This window comes from Lampetra fluviatilis, chromosome 67, assembly GCF_964198595.1.
Source record: "Lampetra fluviatilis chromosome 67, kcLamFluv1.1, whole genome shotgun sequence".
In the NCBI taxonomy this organism is placed as follows: domain Eukaryota; kingdom Metazoa; phylum Chordata; class Hyperoartia; order Petromyzontiformes; family Petromyzontidae; genus Lampetra; species Lampetra fluviatilis.
In genome coordinates this window covers 633,523-649,024 of record NC_136341.1, presented here as the reverse complement: position 1 = coordinate 649,024, position 15,502 = coordinate 633,523, and the positions used below count along the sequence as shown (strand labels likewise).

The 15,502-nt window shown below is 59.8% G+C and overlaps 1 protein-coding gene across 6 annotated transcripts; it reads right to left on the bottom strand.

Annotated features, from left to right (window-relative positions):
- Positions 1-943: 943 nt before the first annotated feature.
- SRP9 (signal recognition particle 9) lies at positions 944-15,412 on the bottom strand. 6 transcript variants are annotated; one of them, XM_078882873.1, is made up of 5 exons: positions 15,328-15,412; positions 14,044-14,063; positions 9,828-9,920; positions 7,819-7,887; positions 944-1,551 (listed from the first exon to the last, which is right to left on the bottom strand). In XM_078882873.1, the coding sequence occupies exons 3-5, from the start codon at positions 9,897-9,899 to the stop codon at positions 1,462-1,464; spliced, it is 231 nt and encodes a 76-aa protein (XP_078738999.1). In that variant the 5' UTR covers positions 9,900-9,920; positions 14,044-14,063; positions 15,328-15,412; the 3' UTR covers positions 944-1,461. The 6 variants fall into 6 exon arrangements, with proteins under 6 accessions (XP_078738999.1, XP_078738997.1, XP_078739000.1 ...); XM_078882871.1 differs by lacking the exon at positions 14,044-14,063 and adding an exon at positions 12,877-12,896; XM_078882874.1 differs by lacking the exon at positions 14,044-14,063 and adding an exon at positions 11,107-11,126.
- Positions 15,413-15,502: the final 90 nt, after the last annotated feature.

Sequence of the window (15,502 nt, the reverse complement as noted above, 5' to 3'; positions counted from 1 at the left end):
TGTATGTACGTGTGTGTGTACGTGTGTGTGTACGTGTGTGTGTACGTGTGTGCGTGTGTGTGTACGTGTGTGTGTGCGTGTGTGTGTGTGTGTGTATGTGTGTGTGTGTACGTGTGTGCGTGTGTGTGTACGTGTGTGTGTACGTGTGTGTACGTGTGTGTGTGTACGTGTGTGTGTGTACGTGTGTGTATGTGTGTGTACGTGTGTGTACGTGTGTGTGTGTACGTGTGTGTGTACGTGTGTGTGTGTGTATGTGTGTGTACGTGTGTGTGTGTACGTGTGTGTGTACGTGTGTGTGTGTACGTGTGTGCGTGTGTGTGTACGTGTGTGTGTACGTGTGTGTGTGCGTGTGTGTGTGTACGTGTGTGCGTGTGTGTGTACGTGTGTGTGTACGTGTGTGTACGTGTGTGTGTGTACGTGTGTGTGTGTACGTGTGTGTATGTGTGTGTACGTGTGTGTGTGTGTATGTGTGTGTGTGTGTACGTGTGTGTGTACGTGTGTGTGTGTGTATGTGTGTGTACGTGTGTGTGTGTACGTGTGTGTGTGTACGTGTGTGTGTGTACGTGTGTGCGTGTGTGTGTACGTGTGTGTGTACGTGTGTGTGTGCGTGTGTGTGTGTACGTGTGTGCGTGTGTGTGTACGTGTGTGTGTACGTGTGTGTACGTGTGTGTGTGTACGTGTGTGTGTGTACGTGTGTGTATGTGTGTGTACGTGTGTGTGTGTGTATGTGTGTGTACGTGTGTGTGTGTGTACGTGTGTGTGTGCGTGTGTGTACGTGTGTGTGTGTGTACGTTTAACTTCTTTCGCAGCCGTGCTGATTGGAGGGTGCGAGTTTAATGAAGGGAGTTTAATGAAGCGAGTTGTTGTTTTGTTTGTTCTTGTCGTTGAACCTGTCTGCGCGACTTCGCCGAAGAGCCAGAGAATGAGAGCCGCACACTTCACGTGGAGTGGGGGGCCGTGTATTTACACCACAGGGACACACGGGGGGGGGGGGGGGGCACAGCCATCACGCCAACAGCCTCCTCACATCGCAAACCTCCACACAGCGGGGCGTGTGTGTGTCTACGTGTGAGTGTGTGTGTCTACGTATGTCTGTGTGTGAGTGTGTGTCTGTGTGAGTGTGTCTATGTGTGTGTCTACGTGTGAGTGTCTATGAGTGTGTGTCTGTGTATGTCTATGTGAGTGTGTGTCTCTGTGTGTGTCTGTGTGTATGTGTCTATGTGTGTGTCTGTGTGAGTGTGTGTCTATGTGCGTGTCTGCGTGTGTCTATGTTTGTGTCTATGTGTGTGTCTGTGTGAGTGAGTGTCTGTGTGAGTGAGTGTCTGTGTGAGTGAGTGTCTGTGTGTATATGAGTGAGTGTGAGTGTGAGCGAGTGTCTGAGTGAGTGTCTGAGTGAGTGTGTATGTGAGTGACTGTGTGTGAGTGAGTGTCTGAGCGAGTGTGTCAGTCTCGGTGTCTTTCTCATTTGGCCACCATCAGCCGCATGATTTGGCCGTGGAATTTCTCCACTTTCTTCACGTCCTGAGCCTGGTCCGTCTCGAACTGCAGGCACTGCCAACACATCAACATCATCATCATCACATCAACATCATCACCATCATCACCATCATCACCATCATCACCATCACACCATCACATCATCACCATCATCACCATCATCACATCCTGAGCCTGGTCCGTCTCGAACTGCAGGCACTGCCAACACATCAACATCATCACCATCATCACACTATCACCACCACCATCACATCACCATCATCACCATCATCACCATCATCACCATCATCACACCACCACCATCACATCCTGAGTCTGGTCCATCTAGAACTGCAAGCACTGCCAACATCACCATCATCACCATCAACAACAACCGCCATTTCCCACTAAGTGGCGGTGACGTCACCACGACGCTTGTGCCAGGCCACGTGCACCTTGAGGCCACGTGAAGTGTCGAACGCCCGCTGGCAGGAGGTCACGGGGCAGACCCAGCAGGTGCCACGGGTCGACTGACCGAGATGACCGAGATGACCGAGATGACTGGCTGATGCACCACCTGTGCCCCCTACTGTGCCAACATGCTGTGCTTTAGCCACCCGGCGCTCCGCTCGTTGTTGTGAGCGTCGCTCCTCCGCCCTCCGTTGTTGTTGGAGGGCGACTGCCTCCAACTGCCCAGTAGCGTCCTTCACGAGCCTCCTCCACTGAGGCCGATCTTGACACCGCTGGTACCAGTCATCGGCAAGTCCACTCAGCTCCACGTCCTCCTGTACCACATCACTCCATCTCTTCTCTAGCCCGTGCCGCGCCCGTTTAGCCCCCTCGATCCGGCCGAACAAAAGCTGTTTAGGCATGCGGTGGCTGGGCATGCGGGCTACATGACCCAGCCAACGCAGCCTTGCCTGCCGGAGGAGCTCACCGATGGGACTTTGCCCAGATCTTTCAAGGATTTGTGAGCTCCTCACACAATCCAGCCTGGTTAATCCCAGGATGGATCGTAGGCAGGCCAGCCTAAATGTTTATAATCGGCGAAGATGCTCCACTAGGGGGGTCCACGTTTCGCAAGCGTAGAGAAGGGAGGGAATGACCGTGGCCGAGAAGACCTGAAGCTTCGTGCGGAGCGACAGACCAGGTAGCTTCCACACAGCGTTACGCAACCGATGAAAAGATATTGCCGCTCGACTGATTCGGAGTGAGACCTCTGCTGATAAACTGGAGCCGGTCATGAGCACACTGCCCAGGTATGGGAAACTCTCCACTCTCTCCACTACTGCCCCATCACCGATTGGGAGTTGTGGGGGTGGAGTGTCTGATGACAAAAAAACACCCACATCACACCACACCACCACCATCACACCACCACCATCACATCACATCATCAACATCACATCACATGACATGGTCGTCACATCATAATTGTCGTGGTGGTGAGCGTAGTAGTGGTGGTGAGAGTGGTGATCGTGGTGGTGGTTGTGACGGTGGTGGTGGTGAGCGTGGTGTTGGTGAGCGTGGTGTTGGTGGTGAGTGTGGTGTTGGTGGTGAGCGTGGTGTTGGTGGTGAGCGTGGTGTTGGTGGTGAGCGTGGTGTTGGTGGTGAGCGTGGTGTTGGTGGTGAGCGTGGTGTTGGTGGTGAGTGTGGTGTTGGTGGTGAGCGTGGTGTTGGTGGTGAGCGTGGTGTTGGTGGTGAGCGTGGTGTTGGTGGTGAGTGTGGTGTTGGTGGTGAGCGTGGTGTTGGTGGTGAGCGTGGTGTTGGTGGTGAGCGTGGTGTTGGTGGTGAGCGTGGTGTTGGTGGTGAGCGTGGTGTTGGTGGTGAGCGTGGTGTTGGTGGTGAGCGTGGTGTTGGTGGTGAGCGTGGTGTTGGTGGTGAGCGTGGTGTTGGTGGTGAGTGTGGTGTTGGTGGTGAGCGTGGTGTTGGTGGTGAGCGTGGTGTTGGTGGTGAGCGTGGTGTTGGTGGTGAGCGTGGTGTTGGTGGTGAGTGTGGTGTTGGTGGTGAGTGTGGTGTTGGTGAGCGTGGTGTTGGTGAGCGTGGTGTTGGTGGTGAGTGTGGTGTTGGTGGTGAGTGTGGTGTTGGTGGTGAGCGTGGTGTTGGTGGTGAGTGTGGTGTTGGTGGTGAGTGTGGTGTTGGTGGTGAGCGTGGTGTTGGTGGTGAGCGTGGTGTTGGTGGTGAGCGTGGTGTTGGTGAGCGTGGTGTTGGTGAGCGTGGTGTTGGTGAGTGTGGTGTTGGTGGTGAGCGTGGTGTTGGTGGTGAGCGTGGTGTTGGTGGTGAGCGTGGTGTTGGTGGTGAGTGTGGTGTTGGTGGTGAGTGTGGTGTTGGTGGTGAGCGTGGTGTTGGTGGTGAGCGTGGTGTTGGTGGTGAGCGTGGTGTTGGTGAGCGTGGTGTTGGTGGTGAGTGTGGTGTTGGTGGTGAGCGTGGTGTTGGTGGTGAGTGGTGGTGGTGAGTGGTGGTGGTGAGTGGTGGTGGTGAGTGGTGGTGGTGAGTGGTGGTGGTGAGCGTGGTGTTGGTGGTGAGCGTGGTGGTGGTGGTGAGTGGTGGTGGTGGTGAGCGTGGTGTTGGTGGTGAGCGTGGTGTTGGTGAGTGTGGTGTTGGTGGTGAGCGTGGTGTTGGTGGTGAGCGTGGTGTTGGTGGTGAGCGTGGTGTTGGTGAGCATGGTGTTGGTGGTGAGTGTGGTGTTGGTGGTGAGCGTGGTGTTGGTGGTGAGTGGTGGTGGTGAGTGGTGGTGGTGAGTGGTGGTGGTGAGTGGTGGTGGTGAGTGGTGGTGGTGGTGAGCGTGGTGTTGGTGGTGAGCGTGGTGTTGGTGAGCGTGGTGTTGGTGGTGAGCGTGGTGTTGGTGAGCGTGGTGTTGGTGGTGAGCGTGGTGTTGGTGGTGAGTGTTGGTGGTGAGTGGTGGTGGTGAGTGGTGGTGGTGAGTGGTGGTGGTGGTGGTGAGTGTTGGTGGTGAGTGGTGGTGGTGAGTGTTGCTGGTGAGTGGTGGTGGTGAGTGGTGGTGGTGAGTGGTGGTGGTGAGTGGTGGTGGTGAGTGTTGGTGGTGAGTGGTGGTGGTGAGTGGTGGTGGTGAGTGGTGGTGGTGAGTGTTGGTGGTGAGTGGTGGTGGTGAGTGGTGGTGGTGAGTGTTGCTGGTGAGTGGTGGTGGTGAGTGGTGGTGGTGAGTGTTGCTGGTGAGTGGTGGTGGTGAGTGGTGGTGGTGAGTGGTGGTGGTGAGTGGTGGTGGTGAGTGGTGGTGGTGAGTGGTGGTGGTGAGTGGTGGTGGTGAGTGGTGGTGGTGAGTGGTGGTGGTGAGCGTGGTGATGGTGAGTGGTGGTGAGTGGTGGTGAGTGGTGGTGGTGAGTGGTGGTGAGTGGTGGTGAGTGGTGGTGGTGGTGAGTGGTGTTGGTGAGTGGTGGTGGTGAGTGGTGGTGGTGAGTGGTGGTGGTGAGTGGTGGTGGTGAGTGGTGCTGGTGAGTGGTGCTGGTGAGTGGTGGTGGTGAGTGGTGGTGGTGAGTGGTGGTGGTGAGTGGTGGTGGTGAGTGGTGGTGGTGAGCGTGGTGGTGGTGAGTGGTGGTGGTGAGTGGTGGTGGTGAGTGGTGCTGGTGAGTGGTGCTGGTGAGTGGTGGTGGTGAGTGGTGGTGGTGAGTGGTGGTGGTGAGTGGTGGTGGTGAGTGGTGGTGGTGAGTGGTGCTGGTGAGTGGTGCTGGTGAGTGGTGCTGGTGAGTGGTGGTGGTGAGTGGTGAGTGGTGCTGGTGAGTGGTGCTGGTGAGTGGTGGTGGTGAGCGTGGTGGTGGTGAGTGGTGGTGAGTGGTGGTGAGTGGTGGTGGTGAGTGGTGGTGGTGAGTGTTGGTGGTGAGTGGTGGTGGTGAGTGGTGGTGGTGAGCGTGGTGGTGGTGAGCGTGGTGGTGGTGAGTGGTGGTGGTGAGTGTTGGTGGTGAGCGTGGTGGTGGTGAGTGGTGGTGGTGAGTGGTGGTGGTGAGTGGTGGTGGTGAGTGTTGGTGGTGAGTGGTGGTGGTGAGTGGTGGTGGTGAGTGTTGGTGGTGAGTGGTGGTGGTGAGTGGTGGTGGTGAGTGTTGCTGGTGAGTGGTGGTGGTGAGTGGTGGTGGTGAGTGTTGCTGGTGAGTGGTGGTGGTGAGTGGTGGTGGTGAGTGGTGGTGGTGAGTGGTGGTGGTGAGTGGTGGTGGTGAGTGTTGCTGGTGAGTGGTGGTGGTGAGTGGTGGTGGTGAGTGTTGCTGGTGAGTGGTGGTGGTGAGTGGTGGTGGTGAGTGGTGGTGGTGAGTGGTGGTGGTGAGTGGTGGTGGTGAGTGGTGGTGGTGAGCGTGGTGATGGTGAGTGGTGGTGAGTGGTGGTGAGTGGTGGTGGTGAGTGGTGGTGAGTGGTGGTGAGTGGTGGTGGTCGTGAGTGGTGGTGGTGAGTGGTGGTGGTGAGTGGTGGTGGTGAGTGGTGCTGGTGAGTGGTGCTGGTGAGTGGTGGTGGTGAGCGTGGTGGTGAGTGGTGGTGAGTGGTGGTGGTGAGTGGTGGTGGTGAGTGTTGGTGGTGAGTGGTGGTGGTGAGTGGTGGTGGTGAGCGTGGTGGTGGTGAGCGTGGTGGTGGTGAGTGGTGGTGGTGAGTGTTGGTGGTGAGCGTGGTGGTGGTGAGTGGTGGTGGTGAGTGGTGGTGGTGAGTGGTGGTGGTGAGCGTGGTGGTGGTGAGTGGTGGTGGTGAGTGTGGTGGTGAGTGTGGTGGTGAGTGTTGGTGGTGAGTGGTGGTGGTGAGTGCTGGTGGTGAGCGTGTTGGTGGTGAGCGTGGTGGTGATGGTGGTGAGTGGTGGTGGTGAGTGTGGTGGTGAGTGTTGGTGGTGAGTGTTGGTGGTGAGTGTTGGTGGTGAGTGTTGGTGGTGAGTGCTGGTGGTGAGTGTTGGTGGTGAGCGTGGTGGTGATGGTGGTGAGTGGTGGTGGTGAGTGTGGTGGTGAGTGTTGGTGGTGAGTGCTGGTGGTGAGTGTGGTGGTGAGTGTGGTGGTGAGTGGTGGTGGTGAGTGTTGGTGGTGAGTGCTGGTGGTGAGCGTGTTGGTGGTGAGTGTGTTGGTGGTGAGCGTGGTGAGTGTTGGTGGTGAGTGTGTTGGTGGTGAGTGGTGGTGGTGAGTGTGGTGGTGAGTGTTGGTGGTGAGTGTGTTGGTGGTGAGTGTGTTGGTGGTGATGGTGAGTGTGGTGGTGAGTGTTGGTGGTGAGTGCTGGTGGTGAGTGTGGTGGTGAGCGTGGTGGTGGTGAGTGTGGTGGTGGTGGTGGTGAGGGTGGTGGTGGTGAGTGTACTAGTGGTGAGTGTTGGTGAGCGTGGTGGTGAGCGTGGTGAGTGTACTAGTGGTGAGTGTGGTGGTGGTGAGTGGTGGTGGTGAGCGTGGTGAGTGGTGGTGAGTGTGGTGGTGGTGAGGGTGGTGAGTGTACTAGTGGTGAGTGTTTGTGGTGAGTGGTGGTGAGTGGTGAGTGTGGTGGTGGTGAGTGTGGTGGTGGTGAGTGTGGTGGTGGTGAGCGTGGTGGTGAGTGTGGTGGTGGTGAGTGTGGTGGTGGTGAGCGTGGTGAGTGTACTAGTGGTGAGTGTGGTGGTGGTGAGTGTGGTGGTGGTGAGTGTGGTGGTGGTGAGGGTGGTGGTGGTGAGGGTGGTGAGTGTACTAGTGGTGAGTGTTGGTGGTGAGTGTTGGTGGTGAGTGTACTAGTGGTGAGTGTGGTGGTGGTGAGTGTACTAGTGGTGAGCGTGGTGAGTGTTGGTGGTGAGTGTTGGTGGTGAGTGTTGGTGGTGAGTGTACTAGTGGTGAGTGTACTAGTGGTGAGTGTGGTGGTGGTGAGTGGTGGTGAGTGTTGGTGGTGAGTGGTGAGTGTGGTGGTGGTGAGTGTACTAGTGGTGAGCGTGGTGAGTGTTGGTGGTGAGTGGTGAGTGTTGGTGGTGAGTGGTGAGTGTTGGTGGTGAGTGTACTAGTGGTGAGTGTTGGTGGTGAGTGTACTAGTGGTGAGTGTGGTGGTGGTGAGTGGTGGTGGTGAGCGTGGTGGTGGTGAGCGTGGTGGTGGTGAGGGTGGTGAGTGTACTAGTGGTGAGTGTGGTGGTGGTGAGTGGTGGTGGTGAGCGTGGTGCTGGTGAGGGTGGTGAGTGTTGGTGGTGAGTGTTGGTGGTGAGTGTTGGTGGTGAGTGTACTAGTGGTGAGCGTGGTGGTGGTGAGTGGTGAGTGTTGGTGGTGAGTGTACTAGTGGTGAGCGTGGTGGTGGTGAGTGGTGAGTGTTGGTGGTGAGTGTACTAGTGGTGAGTGTACTAGTGGTGAGTGGTGGTGAGTGTTGGTGGTGAGTGTTGGTGGTGAGTGGTGGTGAGTGTTGGTGGTGAGTAGGGCTGCTCACCACGACGTCGTCCGTCACCTTGATTGACAGGTGTCCATCACAGTGCCGGTACTTCACCACCACACGCACCTACACGCGGGCCACACACACACTGTACACACTGTACACACACAGACAAAGCTCCCCCGTGTAGCCTCCAGCAGGCTGTAGGGGCAAGTGCTGTTAGCAGCACCTATGAAGGCTGCCGGCACGCGGCACACGAGGGCTGGGTGGCCAGCACCACGCCCGGCCGCCTTTGTCTCCCCAGGGTCCATGTTTACTCCACACAGAGCACCGGGTACTCGTTTGAGGCCGAGCCGACCTAGGGGAGGCCCAGCACCGGATCCGATGGCCGTCACCGAGCTGGTGGCCGTGAGCGGGAACCGAACTCGGCGCTAACCGCGGCGCCTCCGCTCCCCCAACGCGGCGCCGAGAACCCCGAGTCGATCCACTGCGACGGTGACGACATCCCACACTCCTCACCAGCAGGTGAGTGAGTGGTGAGTGAGTGGTGAGTGAGTGAGTGAGTGGTGAGTGAGTGGTGAGTGAGTGGTGAGTGAGTGAGTGGTGAGTGAGTGGTGAGTGAGTGGTGAGTGGTGAGTGAGTGGTGAGTGAGTGGTGAGTGAGTGGTGAGTGAGTGAGTGGTGAGTGAGTGGTGAGTGAGTGAGTGGTGAGTGAGTGGTGAGTGAGTGGTGAGTGAGTGGTGAGTGAGTGGTGGTGAGTGAGTGGTGAGTGAGTGGTGAGTGAGTGAGTGGTGAGTGAGTGGTGAGTGAGTGGTGAGTGAGTGAGTGGTGAGTGAGTGGTGAGTGAGTGGTGAGTGAGTGGTGAGTGAGTGGTGAGTGAGTGAGTGGTGAGTGAGTGAGTGGTGAGTGGTGAGTGAGTGGTGAGTGGTGAGTGAGTGAGTGGTGAGTGAGTGGTGAGTGAGTGGTGAGTGAGTGAGTGGTGAGTGAGTGGTGAGTGAGTGGTGAGTGAGTGGTGAGTGAGTGGTGAGTGAGTGAGTGGTGAGTGAGTGAGTGGTGAGTGGTGAGTGAGTGGTGAGTGGTGAGTGAGTGAGTGGTGAGTGAGTGGTGAGTGAGTGAGTGAGTGAGTGGTGAGTGAGTGAGTGGTGAGTGAGTGGTGAGTGAGTGGTGAGTGAGTGGTGAGTGAGTGAGTGGTGAGTGAGTGGTGAGTGAGTGGTGAGTGAGTGGTGAGTGAGTGAGTGGTGAGTGAGTGGTGAGTGAGTGGTGAGTGAGTGGTGAGTGAGTGGTGAGTGAGTGGTGGGTGAGTGGTGAGTGGTGAGTGAGTGGTGAGTGGTGAGTGAGTGGTGGGTGAGTGGTGAGTGAGTGGTGGGTGAGTGAGTGGTGAGTGAGTGGTGAGTGGTGAGTGAGTGGTGAGTGGTGAGTGAGTGAGTGAGTGGTGAGTGAGTGGTGAGTGAGTGAGTGAGTGGTGAGTGAGTGAGTGGTGAGTGAGTGGTGAGTGAGTGGTGAGTGAGTGGTGAGTGAGTGAGTGAGTGGTGAGTGAGTGGTGAGTGAGTGGTGAGTGAGTGAGTGAGTGGTGAGTGAGTGGTGAGTGAGTGGTGAGTGAGTGAGTGGTGAGTGAGTGGTGAGTGAGTGGTGAGTGAGTGAGTGGTGAGTGAGTGAGTGGTGAGTGAGTGGTGAGTGAGTGGTGGGTGAGTGGTGAGTGGTGAGTGAGTGGTGAGTGAGTGGTGGGTGAGTGGTGAGTGGTGAGTGAGTGGTGAGTGGTGAGTGAGTGGTGGGTGAGTGGTGAGTGAGTGGTGGGTGAGTGGTGAGTGAGTGGTGGGTGAGTGGTGAGTGGTGAGTGAGTGGTGAGTGAGTGGTGAGTGAGTGGTGAGTGAGTGGTGGGTGAGTGGTGAGTGAGTGGTGGGTGAGTGGTGAGTGAGTGAGTGGTGAGTGAGTGGTGAGTGAGTGAGTGAGTGGTGAGTGAGTGGTGAGTGAGCGGTGAGTGAGTGAGTGGTGAGTGAGTGGTGAGTGAGTGAGTGGTGAGTGAGTGGTGAGTGAGTGGTGAGTGAGTGGTGGGTGAGTGGTGAGCACCTTCATGGGATTGGAGCTGCAAAGTTTCTCGGCAGAGCGAGTGAACTCCTCCCAGCAGCGCACAAACGTCATGGTGGAGACACGGGGAGACACCTGGAGACACGGGGAGACACGGGGAGACACCTGGTGACGCGGGGAGACACGGGGAGACACCTGGAGACACGGGGAGACACGGGGAGACACCTGGTGACGCGGGGAGACACGGGGAGACACCTGGAGACACGGGGAGACACGGGGAGACACGGGGAGACACGGGGAGACACCTGGAGACACGGGGAGACACGGGGAGACACCTGGTGACGCGGGGACACCTGGTGACGCGGGGAGACACCTGGTGACACGGGGAGACACCTGGTGACACGGGGAGACACGGAGACACGGGGAGACACCTGGTGACGCGGGGAGACACGGGGACACGGGGAGACACGGGGACACCTGGTGACACGGAGACACCTGGTGACGCGGGGAGACACGGAGACTCGGGGAGACACCTGGTGACACGGGGAGACACGGGGAGACACGGAGACACGGGGAGACACCTGGTGACGCGGGGAGACACGGGGACACGGGGAGACACGGGGAGACACCTGGTGACACGGAGACACCTGGTGACGCGGGGAGACACGGAGACTCGGGGAGACACCTGGTGACACGGGGAGACACGGGGAGACACCTGGTGACACGGGGAGACACGGAGACACGGGGAGACACCTGGTGACGCGGGGAGACACGGGGACACGGGGAGACACGGGGAGACACGGGGAGACACGGGGAGACACGGGGAGACACGGGGACACCTGGTGACACGGAGACACCTGGTGACGCGGGGAGACACGGAGACTCGGGGAGACACCTGGTGACACGGGAAGACACGGGGAGACACGGGGACACCTGGTGACGCGGGGAGACACGGGGACGCGGGGAGACACGGGGAGACACCTGGTGACACGGGGAGACACCTGGTGACACGGGGAGACACCTGGTGACACGGGGAAACACCTGGTGACACGGGGAGACACCTGGTGACACGGGGAGACACGGGGACACGGGGAGACACGGGGAGACACCTGGTGACACGGGGAGACACCTGGTGACACGGGGAGACACGGGGACGCGGGGAGACACGGGGAGACACCTGGTGACACGGGGAAACACCTGGTGACACGGAGAGACACCTGGTGACACGGGGAAACACCTGGTGACACGGGGAGACACCTGGTGACACGGGGAGACACGGGGACACGGGGAGACACGGGGACACCTGGAGACACGGGGACACCTGGTGACGCGGGGAGACACCTGGTGACACGGGGAAACACCTGGTGACACGGGGAGACACCTGGTGACACGGGGAGACACCTGGTGACACGGGGAGACACGGGGACGCGGGGAGACACGGAGAGACACCTGGTGACACGGGGAAACACCTGGTGACACGGGGAGACACCTCGTGACACGGGGAGACACGGGGAGACACCTGGTGACACGGGGACGCGGGGAGACACCTGGTGACGCGGGGACACCTGGTGACGCGGGGAGACACGGGGACACGGGGAGACACGGGGACACCTGGTGACACGGGAAACACCTGGTGACACGGGGAGACACGGAGACTCGGGGAGACACCTGGTGACACGGGAAGACACGGGGAGACACGGGGACACCTGGTGACGCGGGGAGACACGGGGACGCGGGGAGACACGGGGAGACACCTGGTGACACGGGGAGACACCTGGTGACACGGGGAAACACCTAGTGACACGAGGAGACACCTGGTGACACGGGGAGACACGGGGACGCGGGGAGACACGGGGAGACACCTGGTGACACGGGGAGACACCTGGTGACGCGGGGAGACACGGGGAGACACCTGGTGACTCGGGGAGACACCTGGTGACGCGGGGAGACACGGGGACGCGGGGAGACACGGGGAGACACCTGGTGACACGGGGAGACACCTGGTGACGCGGGGAGACACGGGGAGACACCTGGTGACACGGGGAGACACCTGGTGACGCGGGGAGACACGGGGACGCGGGAAGACACCTGGTGACACGGGGAAACACCTGGTGACACGGGGAGACACCTGGTGACACGGGGACGCGGGGAGACACCTGGTGACGCGGGGACACCTGGTGACGCGGGGAGACACGGGGACACGGGGAGACACGGGGACACCTGGTGACACGGGAAACACCTGGTGACACGGGCAGACACGGAGACTCGGGGAGACACCTGGTGACACGGGAAGACACGGGGAGACACGGGGACACCTGGTGACGCGGGGAGACACGGGGACGCGGGGAGACACGGGGAGACACCTGGTGACACGGGGAGACACCTGGTGACACGGGGAAACACCTAGTGACACGAGGAGACACCTGGTGACACGGGGAGACACGGGGACGCGGGGAGACACGGGGAGACACCTGGTGACACGGGGAGACACCTGGTGACGCGGGGAGACACGGGGAGACACCTGGTGACACGGGGAGACACCTGGTGACGCGGGGAGACACGGGGACGCGGGGAGACACGGGGAGACACCTGGTGACACGGGGAGACACCTGGTGACGCGGGGAGACACGGGGAGACACCTGGTGACACGGGGAGACACCTGGTGACGCGGGGAGACACGGGGAGATACCTGGTGACACGGGGAAACACCTGGTGACACGGGGAGACACGGGGAGACACCTGGTGACACGGGGACGCGGGGAGACACCTGGTGACACGGGGAAACACCTGGTGACACGGGGAGACACGGGGAGACACCTGGTGACACGGGGAGACACGGGGAGACACCTGGTGACGCGGGGACACCTGGTGACGCGGGGAGACACGGGGACGCGGGGAGACACGGGGAGACACCTGGTGACACGGGGAGACACCTGGTGACACGGGGAAACACCTAGTGACACGAGGAGACACCTGGTGATACGGGGAGACACGGGGACGCGGGGAGACACGGGGAGACACCTGGTGACACGGGGAGACACCTGGTGACGCGGGGAGACACGGGGAGACACCTGGTGACACGGGGAGACACCTGGTGACGCGGGGAGACACCTGGTGACGCGGGGAGACACGGGGACGCGGGGAGACACGGGGAGACACCTGGTGACACGGGGAAACACCTGGTGACACGGGGAGACACCTGGTGACACGGGGACGCGGGGAGACACCTGGTGACGCGGGGACACCTGGTGACGCGGGGACACCTGGTGACGCGGGGAGACATGGGGACACGGGGAGACACGGGGAGACACGGGGACACCTGGTGACACGGGAAACACCTGGTGACACGGGGAGACACGGAGACTCGGGGAGACACCTGGTGACACGGGAAGACACGGGGAGACACGGGGACACCTGGTGACGCGGGGAGACACGGGGACGCGGGGAGACACGGGGAGACACCTGGTGACACGGGGAGACACCTGGTGACACGGGGAGACACCTGGTGACACGGGGAGACACCTGGTGACACGGGGAGACACCTGGTGACACGGGGAGACACCTGGTGACACGGGGAGACACCTGGTGACACGGGGAGACACCTGGTGACACGGGGAGACACGGGGACACGGGGACACCTGGTGACGCGGGGAGACACCTGGTGACACGGGGAGACACCTGGTGACACGGGGAGACACCTGGTGACACGGGGAGACACCTGGTGACACGGGGAGACACCTGGTGACACGGGGAGACACCTGGTGACACGGGGAGACACGGGGACGCGGGGAGACACGGGGAGACACCTGGTGACACGGGGAGACACCTGGTGACACGGGGAAACACCTGGTGACACGGGGAGACACCTGGTGACACGGGGAGACACGGGGACACGGGGAGACACCTGGTGACACGGGGAGACACCTGGTGACACGGGGAGACACCTGGTGACACGGGGAGACACGGGGACACGGGGAGACACCTGGTGACGCGGGGACACCTGGTGACGCGGGGAGACACGGGGAGACACCTGGTGACGCGGGGAGACACGGGGACACGGGGACACCTGGTGACGCGGGGAGACACCTGGTGACACGGGGAGACACGGGGAGACACGGGGAGACACCTGGTGACGCGGGGACACCTGGTGACACGGGGAGACACGGGGACACGGGGAGACACGGGGACACCTGGTGACACGGGGAGACACCTGGTGACACGGGGAGACACGGGGACACGGGGAGACACGGGGAGACACCTGGTGACGCGGGGAGACACCTGGTGACACGGGGAGACACGGGGACACGGGGAGACACGGGGACACCTGGTGACACGGGGAGACACCTGGTGACACGGGGAGACACGGGGAGACACGGGGACACCTGGTGACGCGGGGAGACACGGGGACTCGGGGGGAGACACGGGGACACGGAGAAACACGGGGACAAGGGGACGGGGGGGGGGGGGGAAGGGGGTGGACGGGGGAACACGGGGACACGGAGACACGGGGTAAACTGGCGATGTTGAAGATCAGGGGGAGAGACAGACAGGAAGACACGGGGACAGACTGAGACAAAGACAAAGATCCCCCGTATAGCCTTAATAGACTGTAGGGGCAAGTGCTGTTAGCGAGCACCTATGAAGGCCGGAACGGTACACGAGGGGGTGGGTGGCCAGCACCACGCCCGACCGCCTTTGTCTCCCCAGTGGCGATGTTTACACACCGCACCGGGTACTCATTTGAGGCTGAGTCGACCTAGGGGAGGCCCAGGACCGGTTCAGATAATCGTCATTGGTGTTGGCCGTGAGCGGGAATCGAACCTGTGTCGCCAGGTTCATAGCGCAGCGCGCTAACCGCTACACTACCGCTCCCCAAAGACAAAGACAAAGATCCCCCGTATAGCCTTACGGGGGACAGACTGAGACACACACACACAGACACACACACAGACACACACACAGACACACACACAGATACACAGACACACACACACAGACACACAGACACACACACAGACACACACACACACACACAGATACACAGACACACACACAGATACACAGACACACACACACACAGACACACACACAGACACACACACAGACACACACACAGACACACACACACAGACACAGACACACACAGACACACACAAACACACACACAGACACACACAAACACACACACAGACACACACACACACAGACACACACACACACAGACACACACACACACAGACACACACACACACACACAGACACACACACACACAGACACACACACACACACAGACACACACACACACACAGACACACAGACACACACACACAGACACACACACACAGACACACACACACAGACACACACACACACACAGACACACACACACACAGACACTCACACACAGACACACACACACAGACACACTCACACACACACAGACACACACACACAGACACACACACACACACACAGACACACACACACACAGACACTCACACACAGACACACACACACAGACACACTCACACAGGCGCTGACCGTACGAGCTGCTTGCCGCTCGCGAGGTTCCTCCTCGTGCTCTGCCGCGCTCCTTGTGCAACGTCAGCGCTGCGTGCGGGACGTGGCGGCCATCTTACTCAGGGGGAGCGCTCGCTTGGGGCGGCCATTTTACTGAGGGGGCGCTCTCCTATTGGGTGGCCATCGGACTCAGGGG

Excerpts from the sequence above, each read along its gene's own strand:
- SRP9 (XM_078882870.1), bottom strand. The coding sequence starts at position 9,899 with ATGACGTTTGTGCGCTGCTGGGAGGAGTTCACTCGCTCTGCCGAGAAA. Across the intron at positions 7,888-9,827 it reads GCAGCTCCAATCCCATGAAG|GTGCGTGTGGTGGTGAAGTA; the intron begins GTGCTCACCACT and ends GCCCGCGTGTAG. Across the intron at positions 1,552-7,818 it reads AGGTGACGGACGACGTCGTG|TGCCTGCAGTTCGAGACGGA; the intron begins GTGAGCAGCCCT and ends ATGTGTTGGCAG.